General features: G+C 36.9%; 1 protein-coding gene across 1 annotated transcript in view; it reads right to left on the minus strand.

Annotated features, from left to right (window-relative positions):
• Nucleotides 1-27,525, minus strand: part of TEX11 (testis expressed 11) — a 382,668-nt gene that overhangs the window by 295,531 nt on the left and 59,612 nt on the right. The window contains exon 8 of the mRNA XM_036898307.2: nucleotides 26,588-26,673. Within this exon, the coding sequence (XP_036754202.2) occupies nucleotides 26,588-26,673 (86 nt within the window). The remainder of the gene's footprint in view (nucleotides 1-26,587; nucleotides 26,674-27,525) is intronic.

The following is a 27,525-nucleotide window of genomic DNA, read 5'->3' on the forward strand; positions in this document are numbered from 1 at the left end:
GTATCTTGTAGTTTTCAGGTATAGGCCTTTCACCTCCTTGGTTAGGTTTAGTCCTAGGTATTTTACTCTTTTTGATGCAACTGTAAATGCAATTGTTTCCCTGATTTCTCTTTCTGTTAGTTTATTGTTAGTTTACAGGAATTCAATAGATTTCTGTGTATTAATTTTGTATCCTGCAACTTTGCTGAATTCAATTATTAGTTCTAGTAGTTTTTTTGTGAAATCTCTGGTTTTTCTATGTATAATGTCATGTTGTCTGCAAACAGTGACAGTTTAATGTCTTCCTTACCAATTTGGAGGCCTTTTATCTCTTTGTGTTGTTTGATTGCCGTACAAGGACATCCAGTACTATGCTGTATAAGAGTGGTAAGAGTGAATATCTTTGTCTTATTCCTTATCTTAGAGGAAAAACTTTCAGCTCTTCTCCACTGAAGATTGTTTTAGCCATTGCTTTGTCACATATGGCCAATATTATGTTGAGGTATGTACCCTCTATACCCTTTTTTTTGAGAGTTTTTTATCATGAATGGATGTTGAATTTTTTGAAATGCTTTCTCGGTATTTAGATGATGAGGTGGTTTTTAATCCTTATTTTTGTTAATGTGGTGAATGATATTGATTTATGAATATTATACCATCTATGCATCCCTGGAGTAACACCCACTTGATCTTGACAGACGATCCTCTTGATGTATTCTTTAATTCGGTTTGCTAATACTTTGTTGAGGATTTTTGCATCTATGTTCATCAGGGATACTGGTCTGTAATTTTATTTTTTTGTAGTGTCTTTGCCTGGTTTTGGTATTAGAGTGATGCTGGCCTCACAGAATGAGTTTGGAAGTATTCTCTCCAATTCTATATTTTGAAATACTTTAAGAAGGATGGGTATTAACTCTTCTTTGAATATTTGGTAGAATTCAGCTACAAAGCCATCACATCCTGGACTTCTGTTTTCTGGGAGTTTTTTGATTACCAATTCAATGACTGCTGGTGACTGGTATGTTGAGATTTTCTGTTTCTTCCTGAGTCAATCTTGTTAAGTTGCATTTTTCTAGAAAGTTGTCCATTTATTCTAGGTTATCCAATTTATTGGCGTATAGTTTTTCATAGTATTCTCCAATAATTCCTTGTATTTCTGTCATATCCATTGTGACCATTCCCTTCTTCATTTCTTATATTGCTTACTTTTTGACTCCCTCTTTCTTTTTTTATAAGGCTGGCTAGGTTTCATCTATTTTTTTTATTTTCTCAAAGAGGCAGCTCTTCATTTCATTAATTTTTTCCATTTCTTTATTCTTCTCTATATTTTTATTTCTACTCTATTTATTATTTCCCTCCTACTAACTTTGGGTTCATTTGTTCTTTTTCTAATTTCTTTAATTGTGAGTTTAGACTTTTGATTTGAGATTATTCTTGTTTCTTGAGGTAGGCCTGTATTGCTATGTACTTTCCCAAAGGAAATGAAAACTATGTCCACACAAATATCTGCATATGCACATTTATAGCAGCTTTATTCATAATTGCCAAAGTTTGGAAGCTGCCAAAATATCCTTCAGTAGATGAATAAATAAAATGTGGCATAACCAAACAATGGAATATTGTTGGATCAATGACCAAATTGATACAGATATCAAGCAATACATGGAGACAAACTAAAACAAAAATACAACACTCCAATATTTGTGGGATGCCACAAAGGCCATTCTAAGACAGAAGTACAAATCCTCCCATTTGCAACAACATGAATGGAGTTAGATCGTATTGTGCTCAGTAAAATAAGCCAGACAAAGAATGACTTCACTCATTTGTGGAGTACAAAAACAGAGCAAAACTGAAGGAACAAAATAGTATCAGACTCACAGACTCTTGAGAATGGACTAGTGTTTACCAAAGGGGAGGGGTTGGGGAGAGTGTGTGGGGAGTGGGACAGGGATTAAGGACCACTACAATTCGCAATCACAATGTAGGTAGATCACAGGGAAGGCAGTACACCACAGAGAAGACAAGTAATGACTCCACAGCATCTTACTATGCTGATAGACAGTGACTGCAATAGGTGGAGTGAGGACTTGATAATATTGGTGAATGTTGAAACCACAATGTTGTGTATGCGAAACCTTCATAAAATTGTATTCCAATGATACTTTAGTAAAAAAATTAGAAAAGGAGATGTGGTACATATACACAGTGGAATATTATTCAGACTGAAAGAGAAAGGAAATCTCCCCATTTGCAACAACATGGATGGATATAGAAGGTATTATGCTCAGTGAAATAAGCCTGGCAGAGAAAGACAAATACCATATGATTTCACTTATTTGTGGGGTAAAAAAAGCAAAACAGAATGCACAAAACAGCATTAAACTAGACACTGAGAAGTAACTAGTGGTTACCAAGGGTTAGGGGTGGGGGTCGCAGGGGAAGTGGATAAACAGGCACAATAATTCACAATCACAATATAAGTCGGTCACAGGGATGGCAGTACAGCATGGAGAATATAGCCAATGATTCTGTAATATCTTTCTACATTAATAGATAATAATTGCACTAGAGGGGGTGAGGATTTGATAATGTGGGTAACTGTTGAACTACTGTGTTGTACACCTGATATTGTATATCAATGATAGTTCAATAAAAATATAAAAATGAAAAATGTAAATAAAATAATTATGCCAGGAGGAAAAAAATGGTTAAAATGCTTAACTTTATATTATGTATATTTTATTTTACAATAAAAAATTATTGACTTAAAAAAAGAAATGAATTTCTCATACATTCTACAGCTTTGATGAACCTTGAAAACATTTTGCAAAGTGAAATAACCCAGACACCAAAAGACAACTATTGTATGATTCATCCACGTGAAATATTTAGAATAGGCAAATTCACAGAGACCAAAAGTAAATTAGAGGTTACCAGGATCTGGGTGGGCCAGGAGGAATGGAGAATTAATGTTTGAGTGACCGAGTTTATGTTTGGGGTGATGAAAAAATTTTGAAAGTAGTGATGATGTTTTCACAACACTGTTTGTGTAACTAATGCCACTGAATTGTACACCTAAAATGCTAAAAATGGCAAATTTTATGTTTTATATATATATATATAACCACAATAAAATGTAAATTCATTAGTTTTCAAAAAAAATATTCACTTATGACAAAAAGATGTAGTAAAGGAAGAGGGAAAACGTACTCATGAGACATATAAATCTTACAATAACATTAACATTAAATATGAGTGGATTAAACAATACAATCAAATGACAGAGATTTTCAGACTGGATTATTTTTTTATTAAGGTATTATTGATATACACTCTTATGAAGGTTTCACATGAAAAAACAATGTGCTTACTACATTCACCCATATTATCGAGTACCCCCCCATAACCCATAGCAGTCACTGTCCATCAGTGTAATAAGATGCCATAGATTGACTATTTGCCTTCTCTGTGCTACACTGTCTTCCCCATGACCTCCCCATACACACCATGTGTACTAAACATAATACCTTTCAATCCCTTCTCCCTCCCTCCCCACCTGCCGTCCCGCACCCCTCCCCTTTGGTAACCACTAGTCCCTTCTTGGAGTCTGTGAGTCTGCTGCTATTTTGTTCCTTCAGTTTTGCTTCATTGTTTTACTTCACAAATAAGGGAAATCATTTGGCACTTGTCTTTCTCTGCCTGGCTTATTTCACTGAGCATTATAACCTCCAGCTCCATCCATGTTGTTGCAAATAGTAGGATTTGTTTCTTTCTTATGGCTGAATAATATTCCTTGTGCATGTGTACCACATCTTCTTAACCCATTCATTTACTGATGGACACTTAGGTTGCTTCCATATCTTGGCTATTGTAAATAGTGCTGCGATAAACATAGGGGTGCATATGTCTTTTTGAATCTGAGAACTTGCATTCTTTGTGTGAATTCCAATGAGTGGAATTCCCAGGTCAAATGGTATTTCTATTTCTAGTTTTTTGAGGAACCTCCATATTGCTTTCCACAATGGTTGAACTAATTTACATTCCCACCAGCAATGTAGGAAGGTTCCCCTTTCTCCACATTCTCGCCAGCATTTGTTGTTCTTAGTCTTTTCGATGCTGGCCATCCTTACTGGTGTGAGGTGATATCTCATTGTGGTTTTAATTCGCATTTCCCTGATGATTAGTGATGTGGAGCATCTTTTTCATGTGTCTGTTGGCCATCTGAATTTCTTCTCTGGAGAACTGTCTGTTCACATCTTCCACCCATTTTTTAATCGGGTTATTTGCTTTGTAGGTGTTGAGGTATGTGAGTTCCTTATATATATATTTTGGATGTTAACCCCTTGTCAGATATGTCATTTACAAATATATTCTCCTATAGTGTAGGATGCCTTTTTGTTCTGTGGATGGTGTCCTTTGCCGTACAGAAGCTTTTTAGTTTGATGTACAGACTGGATTTTAAAATAAGATACAACTACATGCTGTCAGCAACAGACACACTTTAGATTCAAAGATACAAAGAAGTTTAAAGTAAAGGCTGGAAAAAGATATACCACATAAACAGCAACCATAAAAGTGCTAGAATGGCTATATTAATATCAAAGTACACTTCAAGACAAAAAATTTTTACTAGAGATAAAGAGGAATGATGAAAGACCTAACTCATCAGGAAGATATCACAATTATGAACATATATGGACCTAACAGCAACAAAATACATGAAACAAAAGTTGACAAAACTGAATGGAGAGATACATAATTCAACAATGATAGCTGTCCCTTCATTACCCCACTTTCAATAATGGATAAAACAACTGAGCAGAGCATCAGAAAGGATACAGAACACTTGAACAGCATTATAAACCTATCACCTAATAGATACCTATACCACAGTACACCCAATAGTAGCAGACTACACTTTCTTCTTAAGCAGACAGAATATTCTCCAGAAAAGAACATACTCTAATCCTTTAAAAAGCATAGCAGATTTAACAGGATTGAAGTCTTACAAAGTATGTTTTTTACCTACATGAACTTAAACTGGAAATCAAGAATAAAAAGCAGGTATGTGGAAATTAAACACACTCCTAAGCAACTAATGAGTCAAAGAATAAATCACAGGGTAAGTTAGATAATACCTGCAGCTGAATGAAAACGAAAACATAACGTATCAAAACTTATGGGATGGGACTAAAGCAATGTTTAGGGAAATTTTTATAGCTATAAACAACAAGATTAAAAAAGAAGAAAGATCTCAACCTTCCACCTTAGGAAAATGAAAAAGAGCAAACTAAACCTAAAGCAAGCAGAAGGAAAAAGTCATAAAGATTACAGTGGAAATAAATGAAATGGGCAATTGAAAAACAATAGAGAAAATCAAGAAAACCAAAAGTTGGTGCTTTGAAAAGATTCAACAAATTGACAAACCTTTAGCTAGACTGACCAAGAAAAGAAGAAATAAGACTCAAATTACTAAAATCAGGAATCAAGGAGGAACATCACTAATGACATTTAGAGATAGACGATTCCTAAAAGACTGGAGACCTAGTGCCTTAGCTTTTGCTCTTGTACAAATCTCTTAATCTCTCTAAATTTCCATTTCCTTATCTGTACAAGATGAATTTGATCTGTGTCAGTCATTCCTAAACTGAAAGTGGGAAAATCAATTTTTCAAACAAAATTTTACAAGGACATACTACAATTGGAAGTTGATTAAAGCCTAACTTCTCTGAAGCAAGATAGAGAATTGCAGGTAAGTATCCTCTTCCTCTTTAGGAGATTCTGAAACTCTTCTGGCAGAAACCAAGGGCATTACAGAACAGTTTCTAAATTATTAAACTAGATAACTGTAAGGGTCCTTAAGCTCTAAAGTGCTACCTTCAATAAATTATCCTATTAACATTGCAATTACACAATTCATTATATTTCCACAAGATGGTGCTAATACATTCCATTTTCCATTAAAACAGATCATTATATGATTATTTTATACTTAATAATTTTACCATAGTCTATGATTATATGAAACCCTTAACTTTTCAAAGTAATATTATTTTACTTGTTATAGTCATTACATGCCTGTGACACATATAATATTGGACACATTTTTCAGATGAGGCCATTATAGCACATAGAAGCTAGGTGGGCAAACCAAGGTCACAACAGTTGACTAGGAACAGATTTTCTACTGCTAACTCTGTGATCTTTACTTAGATCACATTGTCTGACTATAGATAATATTGTCAAATTCTTGAGGTCTCAGTCCTAGAAGAGAAGGGAAAATAAAAGAATGAACATTAAGTAGCACTAAAACCAATACAAACTTCCCTTGGGCTCATATATTAAACCATTAATATTTGTGCATATAAATACATCTGTATTTCCTTCATTACTTCCATTACTTCTTATTAGAAGACCTCTGGTGATATATATTCCTATATAACCAGAGGCAAAACACTGATAAATAAAAATATCTCATAAGTACTGTCATAAACATAATAGCTATTTTGAAACTCAGCATGGAGATTGTGTATTCTGGGTTCACTAATTTTAAGCTCTATGAATTTAAAAAACAGTGTAATTTTTGCTGAATTCTTCTCTTTTGATTCCTTGATATAAAAAGTTTCACAAAAGCAGGAATGGGGCAAACTTCTCTTCCAACTTGAGGATTCTACATCCAGAGTAAAAACTATTCCTAACTATAGGAAGCAACTCACATTTTCTATCATCTAAGACACATTTTAGATTAGTTTGAGAAATTGAAAATGGTGTTAGAAAAGGAAGTCAAAAATTACTCCTGTTCTAACATACTGCCTACCCAGTTATTTTTTCATATCCGAAAAATCCAGCAACACTATGTTTAGGTTGTATGGTTTGTTTTGCTTTTTTTTTTTTAAGAAAACGTAAACTGTAACAATGGTCTCAGAAGGATGCTGAAGAAATCACACTTTGGATCCTGAGGGTAGAAAGGCAGCAGAGAGCACTCACACCAGGGGTTGAGAAAAACTCTCATTTTTGTTAACCAAAAAAGGACTCCCCTTTTCAGGAATTTATCAGCTCTCAGTCTCTGACTTATACGTCAAAGAAGTAGGGTCATTTTAACTTCACTTATTAAAATCAATGTTAGATTTTTTTTTACATAACACCATCAGGATTTTATTCAATTCTCCAAGATTTTGCCCAATTTAGATGTCATCTGCCATTTTCCCAATCTATCTCACTGTCTCATATAACAAGAGATCACCAGTTAGGAATTTTCCTATGTATAGACTTTGGTTTGTTTTCATTCCACTAATCTTCTTTATTTACACTCCATTTTGAAAATCTCAACTCCTTAAATCTTCCAAATGCATTTCAATGATTTTCATATTTTCCTTGTCATTTACTATATTAAAAGAACCTTCAAAAACTGTTTTTGATTTAAAAAATTAAAAAGAACATGAAGTGTTAATACTGAGCATTTATGAGTGTGGTATTATAGGGGACATTTACTTTCCATATTATATATTTCTGTGTCATTTAAATGTTTTAATTAGCACATACAACCTCTTTAACCAGCAAAAAGTTTTAAACATTATTTTTACTATATCCATAGGTATTACCCTTTCATTTTGACTGTTCCCCCCTAAATTTAATTTGCCATGAATAGGAAAAAAAATGAGCCTCCCAAGTGTTCACCAGTCAGTAGCTCCAAGGAACACAGTTGAGTGAATTAGAAAGAACTACTGGAAATAAAGGAAAAATCATCCATGATTAAGAATATGATGGGGTGGAGCCAAGATGGTGGCATGAGTAGAGCAGTGGAAATCTCCTAACAAAACCACATATATCTATGAAAATATAACAAAGAAAACTCTTCCTAGAATAAAGACCAGAGGACACAGGACAACATCCAGACCACATCCACACCTGCGAGAAACCAGTGCCTCGCAAAGGGGGTAAGACACAAGCCCCAGCCTGGCAGGACCTGAGTGCCCCTCCCCCCAGTACCCAGCGGGAGGAGAGGAGTCAGAGCAGGGAGGGAGAGGGAGCCCAGGACTGCTGAACACCCAGCCCCAGCCATCCGGACCAGAGCGCAGACACAGTGCATGCGTGGGGCCCTAGATACTAGCGAAACAGGGCAGCAAGAACGGTGAGCGGGTGCCTGACGCTGGCGACAGAGGACAAAAGAAAATCGAGCGCCCATTTTTGTTGTTGTTGTTGTTGTTGTTTTGTTGGGGCGAGTGCTTTTCGGAAGTCTTAAAGGGACAGGGACCCCAATACTGGGGAAACAGGGCAGCAAGACCGGTGAGCGGATGCCTGAGGCTGGCGACGGAGAATAAAGAAAAACGAATGGCCATATTTTCTTTTTTTTATTTTTATTTTTGTGGTTTTATTATTTTTATTTTTGTGTATTTTATTAAAAATAAAAATATTTTATTTTATTTTATTTATATTGGCGGGTGCTTTTTGGAAGTCTTAAAGGGGCAGGGTGGGACACTTAGTCCAGGGGTAGGGAATAAGGGGATCTCTGGGCACTCAAAATCCTCGGCATCAAGGAGCACAGAGGCCCCTCACGGAGATAAATAGCTTCACAGCGGCTCCCCCTCCAACATGACTCCACCACTTTGGAGCAGAAGCCCGAGCCAGGCCACGCCCACAGCAACAGTGGAGATAAACTCCATAGCAGCTGGGCAGGAAGCAGAAGTCCTGTCTATGGCGCAGCTACCCAGCACAAGCCACTAGAGGTCGCTGTTCTCCCAGGAGAGGAGGGCCACAAACCAACAAGAAGGGAAGTTCTTCCAGCCGTCACTCATCCCAGGTCTGTAAACTATTCCTCTCACCATGAAAAGACAAAATTACAGGCAAACCAAGATCACAGAGACACCAGAGAAGGAGAGAGACCTAACCACTCTTCCTGACAAAGAATTCAAAATAAAAATCAAAAACATGCTGACAGAGATGCAGAGAAATACGAAAGAGAAATGGGATGAAGTCCAGAGGGAGATAACAGATGCCAGAAAGGAGATTACAGAAAAGAAACAAACTCTGGAAGGATTTATAAGCAGAATGGATAAGATGCAAGAGGCCATTGATGGAAAAGAAACCAGAGAACAGGAACACATAGGAACTGACATAGAGAGAGATAAAAGGATCTCCAGGAATGAAATAATACTAAGAGAACTGTGTGACCAATCCAAAAGGAACAATATCCATATTATAGGGGAACCAGAAGGAGAAGAGAGAGGAAAAGGGATGGAAAGTATCTTGGAAGAAATAATTGATGAAAACTTCCCCAAACTGGGGGAGGAAATTATCGAACAGACCACGGAAATACACAGAACCCCCAACAGAAAGGATCCAAAGAGGACAACAGCAAGACACATAATAATTAAAATGGCAAAGATCAAGGACAAGGAAAGAGTCTTAAAAGCAGCTAGAGAGAAAAAGGTCACCTATAAAGGAAAACCCATCAGGCTAACATCAGACTTCTCGACAGAAACCCTACAGGCCAGAAGACAATGGCATGATATATTTAATGCAATGAAACAGAACGGCCTTGAACCAAGGATACTGTATCCAGCACGACTATCATTTAAATATGATGTAGGGATTAAACAATACCCAGAGAAGGAAAAGCTGAGGGAATTTGCCTCCGACAAACCACCTCTACAGGGCATCTTACAGGGACTGCTCTAGATGGGAGCACTCCTAGAAAGAGCACAGAACAAAACACCCAACATATGAAGAATGGAGGAGGAGGAATAAGAAGGGAGGGAAGAAAAGAATCTCCAGACAGTGTACATAACAGCTCAATAAGCGAGTTAAGTTAGGCAGTAAGATACTAAAGAGGCTAACCTTGAACCTTTGGTAACCACAAATTTAAAGCCTGCAATGGCAATAAGTACATATCTTTGAATTGTCACCCTAAATATAAATGGACTGAATGCACCAATCAAAAGACACAGAGTAATAGAATGGATAAAAAAGCAAGACCCATCTATATGCTGCTTTTAAGAAACTTACCTCAAACCCAAAGACATGTACAGACTAAAAGTCAAGGGATGGGAAAACATATTTCAGGCAAACAACAGCGAGAAGAAAGCAGGGGTTGCAGTACTAATACGAGACAAAATAGACTTCAAAACAAAGAAAGTTACAAGAGATAAAGAAGGACACACATAATGATAAAGGGCTCAGTCCAACAAGAGGATATAACCATTCTAAATATATATTCACCCAACACAGGCGTACCAGCATATGTGAAACAAATACTAACAGAACTAAAGGGGGAAATAGACTGCAATGCATTCATTTTAGGAGACTTCAACACACAACTCACCCCAAAGGATAGATCCACTGGGCAGAAAATAAGTAAGGACACGGAAGCACTCAACAACACAGTAGAGCAGATGGACCTAATAGACATCTATAGAACTCTACATCCAAAAGCAACAGTACATACATTCTTCTCACGTGCACATGGAACATTCTCCAGAATAGACCACATACTAGTCTACAGAAAGAGCCTCAGCAAAATCCAAAATTTGAAATTCTACCAACCAATTTTTAAGACCACAAAGGTATAAAACTAGAAATAAATTCTACAAAGAAAACAAAAAGGCTCACAAACACATGGAGGCTTAACAATATGCTCCTAAATAATCAATGGATCAACGAACAAATTAAAATACAAATGAAGGAATATATAGAAACAAGTGACACCAACAACACAAAGCCCCAACTTCTGTGGGACGCAGCGAAAACAGTCTTAAGAGGAAAGTATATAGCAATCCAGGCACACTTGAAGAAGGAAGAACAATCCGAAATAGTCTAACATCACAATTATTGAAATTGGAAAAAGAAGAACAAATGAGGCCTGAAGTCAGCAGAAGGAGGGACATAATAAAGATCAGAGAAGAAATAAACAAAATTGAGAAGAATAAAACAGTAGAAAAAAATCAATGAAACCAAGAGCTCGTTCTTTGAGAAAATAAACAAAATACATAAGCCTCTAGTCAAACTTATTAAGAGAAAAAGAGAATCAACACGAATCAACAGAATCAGAAATGAGAATGGAAAAAATACGACAGACTCCACAGAAATACAAAGAATTATTAAAGACTACTATGAAAGCCTACATGCCAACAAGCTGAAAAACCTGGAAGAAATGGACAACTTCCTAGAAAAATACAACCTTCCAAGACTGACCAATGAAGAAACACAAAAGTTAAACAAACCAATTATGAGCAAAGAAATTGAAACGGTAATCAAAAAACTACCCAAGAACAAAACCCCTGGGCCAGATCGATGTCCCTCAGAATTTTATCACACACACAGAGAAGACATAATACCAATTCTCCTTAAAGTTTTCCAAAAATTAGAAGAGGAGGGAATACTCCCAAACTCACTCTATGAAGCCAACATCACCCTAACACCAAAACCAGGCAAAGACCCCACCAAAAAAGAAAATTACAGACCAATATCCCTGATGAATGTAGATGCAAAAATACTTAATAAAATATTAGCAAACCGACTTCAAAAGTATATCAAAAGGATCATACACCATGAACAAGTGGGATTCATCCCAGGGATGCAAGGATGGTACAACATTCGAAAATCCATCAACATCATCCAACACATCAACAAAAAGAAAGACAAAAACCACATGATCATCTCCATAGATACTGAAAAAGCATTCGACAAAATTCAACATCCATTCACGACAAAAACTCTCAGCAAAATGGGAATACAGGGCAAGTACCTCAACATAATAAAGGCCATATATCACAAACCCACAGCGAACATTATACTGAACACCGAGAAGCTGAAAGCTTTTCCTCTGAGATCGGGAACTAGACAGGGATGCCCACTCTCCCCACTGCTATTTAACACAGTACTGGAGGTCCTAGCCATGGCAATCAGACAAAACAAAGAAATACAAGGAATCCAGACTGGTAAAGAAGAGGTTGAACTGTCACTATTTGCAGATGACATGATATTGAACTGATATTGGAATACAGCAAAGTTGCAGGATACAAAATTAACACACAGAAATCTGTAGCTTTCCTATACACTAACAATGAACCAATAGAAAGAGAAATCAGGAAAACAATTCCATTCACAACTGCATCAAAAAGAATAAAATACCTAGGAATAAATCTAACCAAAGAAGTGAATGACCTATACTCAGAAACCTACAAGTCACTCTTAAGAGAAATTAAAGGGGACACTAACAAATGGAAACTCATCCCATACTCGTGGTTAGGAAGAATTAATATCGTCAAAATGGGCATCCTGCCCAAAGCAATATACAGATTTGATGCAATCCCTATCAAATGACCAGCAACATTCTTCAATAAACTGGAACAAATAACTCAAAAATTCATATGGAAACACCAAAGACCCCGAATAGCCAAAACAATCCTGAGAAAGAAGAATAAACCAGGGGGGATCTCACTCCCCAACTTCAAGCACTACTATAAACCCATAGTAATCAGGACAATTTGGTACTGGCACAAGAACAGAGCCACAGACCAGTGGAACAGACTAGAGACTCCAGACATTAACTCAAACATATATGGTCAATTAATATTTCATAAAGGAGCCATGGACATACAATAGCAAAATGACAGTCTCTTCAACAGATGGTACTGGCAAAACAGGACAGCTACATTTAGGAGAATGAAACTGGACCACTGTCTAACCCCATATACAAAAGTAAATTCAAAATGGATGAAAGACCTGAATGTAAGGCATGAAACCATTAAACTCGTGGTAAAAAACATAGGCAAAAACCTCTTAGACATAAACATAGGTGACCTCTTCTTAAACATATCGCCCCAGGCAAGGAAAACAACAGCAAAAATGAACAAGTGTGACCATATTAAGCTGAAAAGCTTCTGTACAGCAAAGGACACCATCAATAGAACAAAAAGGAACCCTAAAGTATGGGAGAATATATTTGTAAATGACAGATCCTATAAAGGCTTGACATCCAAAATATATAAAGAGCTCACACACCTCAACAAACAAAAATCAAATAATCCAATTAAAAAATGGGCAGAGGAACTGAACAGTTCTCCAAAAAAGAAATACAGATGGCCAACAGACACATGAAAAGATGTTCCACATCGCGAATTATCAGAGAAATGCAAATTAAAACTACAATGAGGTATCACCTCACACCAGTAAGGATGGCTGCCATCCAAAAGACAAACAACAACAAATGTTGGCGAGGTTGTGGAGAAACGGGAACCCTCCTACACTGCTGGTGGGAATGTAAATTAGTTCAACCAATGTGGAAAGCAGTATGGAGGTTCATCAAAATGCTCAAAACAGACTTACCATTTGACCCAGGAATTCCACTCCTAGGAATTTACCCTAAGAATGCAGCAATCAAGATGAGAAAGAAAGAAGCACCCCTATGTTTATCGCAGCACTATATACAATAGCCAAGAATTGGAAGTAACCTAAATGTCCATTGGTAGATGAATGGATAAAGAAGATGTGGTACATATACACAATGGAATACTACTCAGCCATAAGAAGAGGGCAAATCCTACCATTTGCAGCAACATGGATGGAGCTGCAGGGTATTATGCTCAGTGAAATAAGCCAAGGGGAGAAAGAGAAATACCAAATGATTTCACTCATCTGTGGAGTATAAAAACAAAGGAAAAACTGAAGGAACAAAACAGCAGCGGAATCACAGAACCCAAGAATGGACTAACTGGTACCAAAGGGAAAGGGACTGGGGAGGATGGGTGGGTAGGGAGGGATAAGGGGGGGAAGAAGAAGGGGGGTGTTAAGATTAGCATGCATGGGGGGGTGGGAGAAAGGGGAGGGCTGTATAACACAGAGAAGACAAGTAGTGATTCCACAACATTTTGCTATGCTGATAGACAGTGACTGTAAAGGGGTTTATAGGGGGGACCTGGTATAGGGGAGAGCCTAGTAAACATAATATTCTTCATGTAAGTGTAGATTAAAGATAATGAAAAAAAGAAATAAAAGTGGGATTACTCCCTGATAGGATAAAATTAACTGTAAATCAATGATTAATGCATGCTTTAAATATCCTTTATTTTGATCACTTAAAGGGTGTCAGATGATCGGCTATAGAGGTACACTTTTCTGATAATATTCCTTTCTCTTAAAAAAAAAAAAGCAGTTCCTGTGTGGTGACCTCCAATGAGTTCTACACAATGGTATAAAGGGCATATCAAAGTGTGGGCAAAGGGTCTGTTTGTGTTTATACAGAGGATCAAAGGCTAATTTGGCTACCCAGAAAATGAACTAAGATACCGTATGAAGAAGAACTTCCAACATCAGCACTCTCTGGAAGAGTCATACCAGAAGTTGATCATCAAAAAACCTCAACAAAGATCCAGGTGATGCTGCAGCTGTAGCTGCATTCATCCCACCAGTTCCTGGACTTGCCATTGGAATGAAGAAGGAGATATCTAAGCTGGCCTGTGCATACAGTAAAACAACAAATTTGACTGGATCTGTACTTTTGGAACTCAACCAAGAATTAGGAGAAGTGCAAGTTGTAGCGATCCAAAATCTTACGAGTAGAGACTATCTACTGTTAAAATAACATATGGGATGTGAACAGTCCCCAAGAATGGGTTGTTTTAATTTGTCTGATTTCTCTCAGACTGTTCAGGTTCAGTTGGACAATATCCACCATATCATAGATAAGTTTTCACAAATGCCTAGGGTGCCCAACTGGCTTTCTTGCTTTCACAGGAGATGGCTGGTAATTATAGGTCTGCTTTGGTTATGTAACTGTATTCCTATTTTGTTAATGTGTGTACGCAATTTAATTAGTAGTTTAAAACCTATACATGCTGAAGTTTATCTTGCATCTACCTACCACTACAGCATTCTATTAAATATAATAATAATAATAATAATAATCAGGGAGAAATGTGGGATTCACATATAAATCAAGTATAAAAATCAAACGAATATTCATATTTGACCTGATTGTTTACAGTTCATAATGCGTGATCAAAACCAAAAGTCTCTGTGATGACTCCCCTTGTACTGTTCACCATGTAAGAACTTATTCACTATGTAAGAATTTGTTCACCATGTAAGAACTTGTTTGTTATGCTTCAGAAGATGGGAGACTGACGAGAATTAGGCTTGGGGTGGATTAATGATTGTGCATTCAGCATTGAGTTCCCTATACAGAATTTTATTGTTGTTAACAACCATCTGATCAATAAATATGAGAGATGCCCTCTCAAAAAAAAAAAAGAATATGACTAAGTTTTGGGATAAGGGCATTTTCCTCCCAGGGGGAAAAATATCTGCAAAATCTTTGTAATCCAAAGCCTTTTGAATTGTACTTATTTGTATTTCTTTGGTTTACAGTGATTCTTGTAGAATACTAGTTACAGTGTAATTGCTGTGCAATTTTCTAGAAAGCCAAGCACAGCATAATATATGTTCAAATTATTATATAAGACTTTAAAAGATAAACACTAAATTTAAATTCCACAAGGGCAACTGAAAGGATCCTTAAAAATACCCTATATTGTGGAAGAAAGAATGTTCTGGGGGGGCGGAGCAAAGATGGTGGCATGAGTAGGACAGTGGGAATCTCCTCCCAAAAACATGTATATTTTTGAGAATACAACAAATACAACTATCCCTAAAAGAGAGACCAGAAGACACAGGACAACAGCCAGACTACATCCACACCAGCGAGAACCCAGCGCCTGGTGAAAGGGGTAAGATACAAGCCACAGCCCGGCAGGACCCGAGGCCCCTCACCCCAGCTCCCAGCGGGAGGAGAGTCAGAGCAGGGAGGGAGACGGAGCCCAGGACTGCTAAACAATCAGCCCTAGCCATCCGCACCAGAGTGCAGACACACAGTGCATTTGTGGGGTGCTGGAAACTATGGAAGCAGGACAGTAAGACCTGTGAGTGGATCCCGAAGCCGGTGCCACTGTGACAAAGAAAAGCGGGAGTTTTTTGAAAGTCTTGAAGGGATGGGGATTCCACAGCTGTACAGAAGCATCCCGGGTCACAGTCCAGTGGCTGGAAATTACAGGGAACTCCGGGTGCACTAACCCCCTAGGCAACAGCTCTGAGACCCCAAATGGAGGTAAACAGTGAAACAGCCCCCCGTGCATTACCCCTCGGGGACCGTCATAGCAGAGCAGCAGCCTGAGGCTGGCCATGCCCACAGCAAGGGAGCTTCCTCCATAACGGCCAGGCAAGATAAAGAGACACAATCTACATGCAATTGCCCAACACAAGCCACTAGGGGTCAAAGTTGTCCCAGTAAAGAAAGGACAGACGCCAAGTGGAAAGAGTCTTGACTCTCCCAGCTGATGAGTCAATAGCACACCACTGCACCTATCAACATGAAAAGGAAAAAAAATTTGATCCAAACAAGTCTAACCAAGACAGCTTCGACATCTTCTACATCTTTCCCTGAGAAGGAACCTGGGAAGATAGATTTAAAAAATCTTCCTGAAAAAGAATTCAAAACAAAAGTCATAACCATGCTGATGGACTTGCAGAGAAATATGCAAGAACTAAGGAGGGAGAATACAGAAATAAAATAATCTCTGGAAGGACTTCAAAACAGAATGGACGAGAGGCAACAGACCATTAATGGACTAGAAAACAGAGAACAGGAACGCAGAGAAGCTGATGCAGAGAGAGATAAAAGGATCTCCAGGAATGAAAGAATTTTAAGAGAAAGGTGTGACCAATCAAAACGGAACAATATCCGCATTATAGGGGTACCAGTAGAAGAAGAGAGAAAAAAGAATAGAAAGTGTCTTTGAGAAATAATTGCTGAAAAATTCCCCAATCTAGGGGAAGAAATGGCCTCTCAGATCACACAGGTACACAGAACTCCCATGACAAGGGATCCAAGGAGGGCAACACCAAGACACATAATAATTAAAATGGCAAAGATCAAAGACAAGGACAGAGTATTAAAGGCAGCCAGAGAGAGAAAAAAGGTCACCTACAAAGGAAAACCCATCAGGCTATCATCAGACTTCTCAACAGAAACCCTACAGGCCAGAAGAGAATGGCATGATATACTTAATGCAATGAAACAGAAGGGCCTCGAACCAAGAATACTGTATCCAGCACGATTATCATTTAAATATGAAGGAGGGATTAAACAATTCCGACACAAGCAAAAGATGAGGAAATTTGCCTCCCACAAACCACCTCTACAGGGCTTTTTACAGGGACTGCTCTAGATGGGAGCACTCCGAAAAAGAGCACAGAACAAAACACCCAACATATGAAGAAGGGAGGAGGAGGAATAAGAAGGGAGAGAAATAAAGAATCATCAGACCATGTTTATAATAGCTCAATAAGGGAGTTAAGTCAGACAGTAAGATAGTAAAGAAGCTAACCTTGAACCTTTGGTAACCACAAACTTACTTAAAGCCTGCAATGGCAATAAGTACATACCTTTCAATAATCACCCTAAATGTAAATGGACTGAATGCACCAATCAAAAGACACAAAGTAACAAAATGGATAAAAAAGCAAGAGCCATCTATATGCTGCTTACAAGAGACTCACCTCAAACCCAAAGACATGCACAGACTTAAAGTCAAGGGATGGAAAAAGATATTTCATGCAAACAACAGAGAGAAAAAAACAGGTGTTGCAAAACTAGTATCAGGCAAAATAGACTTCAAAATAAAGAAAGTAACAACAGACAAAGAAGGACATTACATAATGATAAAGGGCTCAGTCCAACAAGAGGATATAACCATTAGAAATAAATATGCACCCAATACAGAAGCACCAACATATGTGAAACAAATACTAACAGAATTAAAGGAGGATATAGAACGCAATGCATTCATTTTGGGACACTTCAACACACCACTCACTCCAAAGGACAGATCCACCAGACAGAAAATAAGTAAGGACACAGAGGCACTGATCAACACACTAGAACAGATAGACCTAATAGACATCTACAGAACTCTACATCCAAAAGCAACAGGATACACATTCTTCTCAAGTGCACATGGAACATTCTCCAGAATAGAACACATACTAGGCCACAAAAAGAGCCTCAGTAAATTCCAAAAGATTGAAATCCTACCAACCAACTTCTCAGACCACAAAGGCAAAAAACTAGAAATAAACTGTACAAAGAAAGCAAAAAGGCTCAAAAACACATGGAGGCTTAACAACACGCTCCTAAATAATCAATGGATCAATGACCAAATCAAAATGGACATCCAGCAATATATGGAAACAAATGGCAACAACAACACAAAGCCCCAACTACTGTGGGATACAGCAAAAGCAGTCTTAAGAGGAAAGTATATAGCAAACCAGGCATATTTAAAGAAGGAAGAACAATCCCAAATTAATGGTCTAATGTCACAATTATCGAAATTGGAAAAAGAAGAACAAATGAGGCCTAAGGTCAGCAGAAGGAGGGACTTAATAAAGACCAGAGAAGAAATAAATAAAAATGAGAAGAATAAAACAATAGAAAAATCAATGAAACCAAGAACTGGTTATTCAAGAAAATAAACAAAATAGATAATCCTCTATCCAGACTTATTAAGAGGAAAAGAGAGTCAACACAAATCAACAGAATCAGAAACGAGAAAGGAAAAATCACGACGGACCCCACAGAAATACAAAGAATTATTAGAGAGTAGTATGAAAACCTATATGCTAACAAGCTGGGAAACCTAGGAGAAATGGACAACTACCTAAAAAATACAACCTTTCAAGACTGACCCAGAAAGAAACAGAAAATGTAAACAAATTACCAGCAATGAAATTGAAGCGGTAATCAAAAAACTACCCAAGAACAAAACCCCCGGGCCAGATGGATTTACCTCGGAATTTTATCAGACATACAGAGAAGATATAATACCCATTTTCCTTAAAGTTTTCCAAAAAATAGAAGAGAAGGGAATACTCCCAAACTCATTCTATGAAGCCAACATCACCCTAATACAAAAACCAGGCAAAGACCCCACCAAAACAGAAAACTACAGACCAATATCCCTGATGAAAATAGATGCAAAAATACTCAACAGAATATCACCAAACCGAATTCAAAAATACATCAAAAGTATCATACACCATGACTAAGTGGGATTCATCCCAGGGATGCAAGGATGGTACAACATTCAAAAATCCATCAACATCATCCACCACATCAACAAAAAGAAGGACAAAAACCACATGATCCCTCCAAAAAAGAAAAACAGATGGCCAACAGACACATGAAAAAATGCTCCACATTGCTAATTATCAGAGAAATGCAACCTAAAACTACAATGACGTATCACCTCACACCAGTAAGGATGGCTGCCATCCAAAAGACAAACAACAACAAATGTTGGCGAGGCTGTGGAGAAAGGGGAACACTCCTACACTGCTGGTGGGAATGTAAATTAGTTCAACCATTGTGGAAAGCAGTATGGAAGTACATCAAAATGCTCAAAACAGACCTACCATTTGACCCAGGAATTGCACTCCTAGGAATTTACCCTAAGAATGCAGCAATCAAGTTTGACAAAGACCAATGCACCCCTTTGTTTATCGCAGCACTATTTACAATAGCCAAGAATTGGAAGCAACCTAAAAGTCCATCGATAGATGAATGGATAAAGAAGATGTGGTACATATACACAATGGAATACTACTCAGCCATAAGAAAAGGGCAAATCCTACCACTTGCAGCAACATGGATGGAGCTGGAGGGTATTATGTTCAGTGAAACAAGCCAAGCGGAGAAAGAGAAATACCAAATGATTTCACTCATCTGTGGACTATAAGAACAAAGGAAAAATTGAAGGAACAAAACAGCAGCAGAATCACTGAACTCAAGAATGGACTAACAGAGGATCAAAGCCTAATTTGGCAACCGCGAAAATGAACTAAGATACGATATGAAATAGAACTTCCAACATCAGCACTCTCTGGAAGACTCATGCCAGAAGATGATCATCAAAAAACCCCAACAAATATCCACGCACTGCTACAGCTGTAGATGCACTCATCCCACCAGTTCCTGGACTTGCCATGGGAATGAAGAAGGAGATATCTAAGCTGGCCTGTGCATACAGTAAAACAACAAATTTGACTGGATCTATACTGCTGGAACTCAACCAAGAATTAGGAGACGTGCAAATTGCAGCACTCCAAAATCTTACAACTACAGACTATTTACTGTTAAAAGAACATATGGGATGTGAACAATCCCCAGGAATGGGTTGTTTTAATTTGTCTGATTTCACTCAGACTGTTCAAGTTCAGTTGGACAATATCCACCATATAATAGATAAGTTTTTACAAATGCCTAAGGTTCCTAACTAGTTTTCTTGGTTTCAGTGGAGATGGCTGGTAATTACAGATATGCTTTGGTTATGTAACTGTACTCCTATTATGTTAATGAGTGTGCGCAATTTAATTAGTAGTTTAAAACCTATACATGCTGAAGTTACTCTACAAGAAGATATGTCAAAGAAATAATCAATCTTCCCATGTTTTCTTCCACCTGCTACTTCTATAGCTTTTCTTCTTCCTTCCTAATTACAACCCTTAAATAGAATTCGTGCCTCATATCAAATTTACCGAGTATCATAATTCTTCAAGTGGTAAAGATACCTCAAGACAAATGCTGGGCATAGAAGCCACAGGGCATAAATATGCAAAGAAGTAAAAAGCTAACCTTTTCAAACAATAAGGCTTCTCTCTCACTTACCAACTTTACATTTCCCTGTATGGCCCCGGAAGATGGCTGGTTAGCCGGAGACGGGTAAGATTCCTCAAGGGAGGAACAACCTAAGACAGGCACAGTTGCAGGGGGGCCATCAGGTGAGAAATTGGGGATCAACAGAGGTGAGGCTTAGAACCTCACCCCCCCTGTTCTGAGAGAAATCTTCTGCATCCGTGGATGTTTTATTGCCCTTGTCTATCTTGGATTGACACATAGTCTACAGGCACACACCTGATCATCTACATTTGCTTTCTTACAACACTAAACTATGTTTTCTACCTTTATCTTGTATCTACCTACCACTTCAGCATTTTATTAAAAATAATAATAATAAAGAGAGAAATGTGGTATCCACATATAAATCAAGTATAAAAATCAAATGAGTATTCATATTTGAACTGACTGTTTATAGTTCATAATGCATGAGCAAAACCGAAAGTTTCTGGGATGACTGCCCTTGTACTGTTCACCATGTAACTTATTCACTATGTAAGAATTTGTTCACCATGTAAGAACTTGTTCGTTATGCTTCAGAAGATTGGAGACTGCCGAAAATTAGGCTTGGGGTGGATTAATGATTGTGCATTGAGCATTGACTCCCCTATACAGAATTTTATTGTTGTTAACAACCATTTGATCAATAAATGAGGGATGCCCTCACAACAAAAAAAAAAAGTACACACTTCCAATTGTAAAATAAATAAGTAACTGGGATGTAATGTATAGCAGAAGGAATATAGTCAAAATATTGTAACAACTTGGTATGGTGATAGCTGGTACCTAGAATTATCATGTATATAAATGTTGAATCACTGCGTTGTACTCCTGAAACTAATGTAATACTGTGTGTCAACTACCCTTCAATAAAAAATAATTATCTACAAAAAAAAAAAAAGAAACCACATGATCATCTCCATAGATGCTGAAAAAGCATTCGACAAAATTCAACATCCATTCATGATAAAAACTCTCAACAAAATGGGTATACAGGGCAAGTACATCACCATAATAAAGGCCATATATGATAATCCCACAGCTAACATCATACTGAACAGCGAGAGGCTGAATGCTTTTCCTGTGAGATCGGGAACAAGACAGTGATGCCCAATCTCCCCACTATTATTCAACATAATACTGGAGGTCCTAGCCATGGCAATTAGACAAAACAAAGAAATACAATGAATCCAGATTGGTGAGGAAGAAGTCAAACTGTCACTATTTGCAGATGACATGATATTGTACATAAAAAAACCTAAAGACTACACTACAAAACTACTAGAACTAATATCGGAATTCAGCAAAGTTGCAGGATACAAAATTAACACACAGAAATCTGTGGCTTTCCTATACACTAACAATGAACTAATATAAAGAGAAATCAGGAAAACAATTCCATTCACAATAGCAATCAAAAGAATAAAATACCTAGGAATAAACCTAACCAAGGAAATGAAAGACCTATACCCTGAAAACTACAAGATAGTCTTAAGAGAAATTAAAGAGAACACTAACAAATGGAAACTCATCCCATGCTCCTGGCTAGGAAGAATTAATATCATCAAAATGGCCATCCTTCCCAAAGCAATATACAGATTCGATGCAATCCCTATCAAATTACCAACAGCATTCTTCAGTGAACTGGAACAAATAGTTCAAAAATTCATATGGAAACACCAAAGACCCCGAATAGCCAGAGCAATCCTGAGAAGGAAGAATAAAGTGGGGGGGATCTCGCTCCCCAACTTCAACCTCTACTACAAAGCCACAGTAATCGAGACAATTTGGTACTGGCACAAGAACAGAGCCACAGACCAGTGGAACAGATCAGAGACCCCAAACATTAACCTAAACATATATGGCCAATTAATGTAAGATAAAGGAGCCATGGATATACAATGGGGAAATGACAGTCTCTTCAACAGATGGTGCTGGCAAAACTGGACAGCCACATGTAAGAGAAACAAACTGGGTCACTGTCTAACCCCACACAGCAAAGTAAATTCGAAATGGATCAAAGACCTCAATGTAAGCCATGAAACCATAAACTCTTAGAAAAAAACATAGGCAAAAATCTCATGGACATAAACATGAGTGACTTCTTCATGAACATGTCTCCTGGGCAAGGGAAACAAAAGCAAAAATGAACAAGTGGGACTATATCAAGCTAAAAAGCTTTTGTACAGCAAAGGACACCATCAATAGAACAAAAAGGTATCCTACAATATGGGAGAAAATATTAATATATCACAGATCCGATATAGGGTTGACATCCAAAATATATAAAGAGCTCACATACCTCAATAAACAAAAAGCAAATAATCCAATTAGAAAATGGGCAGAGGATCTGAATAGACAGTTCTCTAAAGAAGAAATTCAGATGGCCAACAGACACATGAAAAGATGCTCCACATCGCTTGTCATCAGAGAAATGCAAATTAAAAGCACAATGAGATATCACGTCACACCAGTAAGGATTGCCATCATCGAAAAGACAAACTACAACAAATGTTGGTGAGGTTGTGGAGAAAGGGGAAGCCTCCTACACTGCTGGTGGGAATGTAAATTAGTTTAACCATTGTGGGAAGCAGTATGGAGGTTCCTCAAAATGCTTAAAATAGAAATACCATTTGACCCAGGAATTCCACTTCTAGGAATTTACCCTAAGAATGCAGCACTCCAGTTTGAAAAAGACAGATGCACCCCTATGTTCATCACTGCACTATTTACAATAGCCAAGATGTGGAAGCAACCTAAGTGTCCATCAGTAGATGAATGGATAAAGAAGAGGTGTTACATATACAGAATGGAATATTACTCAGCCATAAGAAAAAAACAGATCCTACCATTTGCAACAACATGGATGGAGCTAGAGGGAATTATGCTCAGTGAAATAAGCCAGGTGGAGAAAGACAAGTATCAAATGATTTCACTCATATGTGGAGTAGAAGAACAAATAGTTACCAAAGGGAAAGGGACTGGGGAGGATGGATGGGACAATGGCAGGAAAAAGAAAGGGGGCTTTACGATTAGCATGTACAGTGTATGGGGGGGGCACAGGGAGGGCTGTGCAACACAGAGAAGCCAAGTAGTGATTTTACAGCATCATACTATGCTGATGGACAGTGACTGTGAAGGGGTATGTGGGGGGGACTTGGTGAAGTGGGGAGCCTGGTAAACATAATGTTCTTCATGTAATTGTAGATTAATGATACCAAAAAAAAAGAACGTGGCAGATAGCAAGGAGAGCAGCAGCTGTTTGTGAACTTTTCCTACCAAAAAAAAAAGGGCATTGGAGAGACAAAAACTGAGAAAGGTCCTAAACTGAGATCTGATAACAAGAACTCAGGGAAATTAAAAGAGCTTTAAAAGCAATACCCAGTACCACCTTTTATGTTCCAGGCTTCTATTTCAACAAAATTCTAATATACTACAGCAACTGTGATACCTTACCGTTTGTGTAAAAATGGATTTTTCCCTTTTAGACTACATGGTTACTTCCAAATTTTATATAACCTCTAACTTAACATATTCACTGTTCTCAAGAGTTAAGCCTGTAGCAAGTACACTAACTTTCCATGGCCTCCTTCTAGTATAAAATTTACAGAGAAGGGTGTTTAGTTAGCAGCTACTTCATTGTTGCTTGTATCACCAACTGACCCCAATAGTTTTCTCAACAAATGTATAATTAAAGCACAAGAAAACTGTCCCAAAAATTAGCAGTATATGACAGAAGATGTAGGTGATTGTCTTTATGATATTTTTACCTGAGAAGTCAACAAGTAATCCCTGTTGGATTTGACTGTGATAAATTTTAGAATAAACTAGTGAACTGGCCACACAAATGCCCATTTGCAGTATACAGCAAACATATCACCTAGAGAGAGCAGGAGCTGCTACCATTTATTGAGAAGTTTCTATTTCCCAAGCATGTTATTAAACACACTACAGTACATGCATTATTGTATTAGCTCTACAAAAATTCTAAAAAGTACCATAATACTAAGAGTTTCATACTGGTGTCATAGATGACTCAAATTTTGACTGAGTTGATTCAATACTAAAAACTATCCATTGTGCTAAAATACCTATTTTTAATATTGAAAATTATTTTTGTCTCTTTTAAACACCTTAAATTACAATTTTGAAGGCATTTGCAAAGACTTCACCAAGCCATTTTTATATCCTCCAAAGATGTGGAAAAGTAATGAGATATTAAAATCATATATAATAACTAGGGATAAAATTCAAGTTCACCCTTGTATACTTGAAACCAATATAATACTGTGTATCAACTATACTTCAATAAAAAAATATCAACAACAAAAAAGAATTCAAGTTCATCCTGTTTTCCCCAATCTCCTTCTAGTGCCAAGAACTTGAAAGATCCAAAACATAGTTTTATTAATTGTAGCACTATAGTGTTATAAATTTGTTATTATATGGATTTTGATGAAAATATGACTGTGAGTCAAATCATATTTTTACAAATATAGCTACCAAATATACAGTAAAAATATGATACAGTTAATTTTATGATATGGATGTCAGTTATGTCCTGTGACCATCATATTTTTCTTCAGTAATGTTTTCTAAAAACTGATGATAAATTAAGAGGTCAACAACCCATGGCGTATGTGAAAATAACATAAAAGTCATGCTACTTCAAGCCTCAGCTTACTCTTATGACCAGTTCCTAGGAAACATTCATCCTTATTCTTGGTATAAACTTCAAGCTCACCTCCAGTCTTAAGCTTCCAGAAGTCATCCATAACACCAGCATGTCTTTTATTTTTTGTCCTTCCCATTCCTGTTACCTTGGCATACTAGTCTTTTGATAGGTTGATGCCATAAACTTGATTATAGGTTGATATAAGTGCTCTACCCCCAAATATTGCCAAATCCTGGAACAGAACTCACTCATTATTCACTTTATAAAAAGGTTGTTGCTTTAAAGGAAACCTATTGTAAACCTATGCTAAACTAGTTTGCTCCTTTGGTGTATTTTAAATAATTCAACTTATAAAAATGTGACTTACAATAAAAATTTCAGGTGTATTCCAAATGAGTAAAGCATTCTAAATTGAGACAAGTATATCTCTTATAGCTGCATAAGCCTGTTCTTTCAAGCATAGTTCTTTATAGAGTCTTATCAATCTTTAAGCTCTAAAAAGTCTTTTACAATATGCAAGTTATTGGGATAAATATTTTGTTAGCGATATATATACCTGTGAGTACCATAATCTTAATGGCCATATTTATATTTATTTCATTAATGGAAAATACAATTTTAACAACAGTTCAACTATCATGAGAGTATCTCCAAATACCAGAATTGACCCTGTACTCAGAAAGGGGAAACATTTAGTGAACTGATATTTTACTAAAATCCCGATATTCAAAGCACCTTATAGGACAGCTACACAAAATGCATTTTTCACATAAATTCATTTAACTATGATTTACTGAGTATAGCCAGTGCTAAATATATACTTATTTAACTAATATTAAAATACCCAAATTCATTTAAGACTAATAATTTTACTGATCCTACATCCACCCACTTGCCCTTATACTCTGAGGTTGGCAAACTGCAATATGTAGCAAAGTAAAAAAAAAAGTACATATTCTTGATGCAGACACAAAGGAGGAATGGACTGAAAACATGCTCTTATGTTATATTACGGATAGGATACATTTTTCTATCAACTGGCAATATATAAGGATAATAAATACATGTTAAAGGAATAAAGTTAGCACGTTGGCTTTTGAAGTCAGAGCATGTTTAAACTATCAATGTACCCTATATTGAGTATTAACTAAACTCTGCAATAATATTCCTGAATTTACATCCATTATTTTTGTTTATATTACCTAAGCCAGAAAGAACTTTCTTCATATTTATTCTGATTGTATGTTTGTAGTCCAAAGTTATAACAGAGAATATGAAGATATCCAGTCTGCAATATAAAACAAAAAAAATCAGATTCATAATTTCCTTAACATTAAACAAATCTATAGCAGTTCAGTCTTTAATACAACCTAAAGTGTTCTGTACATCAAAATAATCCACTCTTCCTTATCAAAACCTCTCAATTTATATAAAGAGGAACTACAAAATATTCAAGTTGGGGCATTACTTATATACAGAAAAGTAATACATTACTAATAGAACTTGAAAAGTCCTTGGTAACAGGAAATGGGAAACCTGATAAATGCCCAGCAAAAGGACAGGCTAAAATGCCTCTATAAAAAAAAATCACCATTGAGGGGGAAAAATAGTTTTTTCTTTCAAATTTAAGACAACTTAAAATTATAACATTCTGATATGTGTCCAAAGCACTATTTAGTCATAAGACTTATTTAGCAATAATCAGTTTGATGGACCCTAACAACAAAAATTGTCTTTACATAAATTACTATTGAGATAAAATTAGGAACAAGTATGTGAATGATGCCATCGGAAAATACTCTTCTATGGGTTAATCAGCATCTCAGTCCCTGCCTCAATGCCATATCTTACAGAATTTACTAGGAAATTACTGTCAAAATACTGGGAAATGGCATAAGAGAACAGTTTTTTCAATTCTAATAATTTATCCAAATAATATCCCTTCAGTATCTATACAAACCATTTATCCAGAATCTGATTATACCCATATAAAGGAGTCATTTATAAGTTTTACCTGAGTAAGACTACAGAAGCAGATCCTCTATTAAGAATCCCAGGTCTGAGGCAAGTTATTTGCCTCATGTAAAGACCTGTATTTCTTCAAAAAAGTTTCCCTTTCAATTACAGTACATTCAGAAAG

This window comes from Manis pentadactyla, chromosome X, assembly GCF_030020395.1.
Source record: "Manis pentadactyla isolate mManPen7 chromosome X, mManPen7.hap1, whole genome shotgun sequence".
Taxonomy (NCBI): Eukaryota; Metazoa; Chordata; class Mammalia; order Pholidota; family Manidae; genus Manis; species Manis pentadactyla.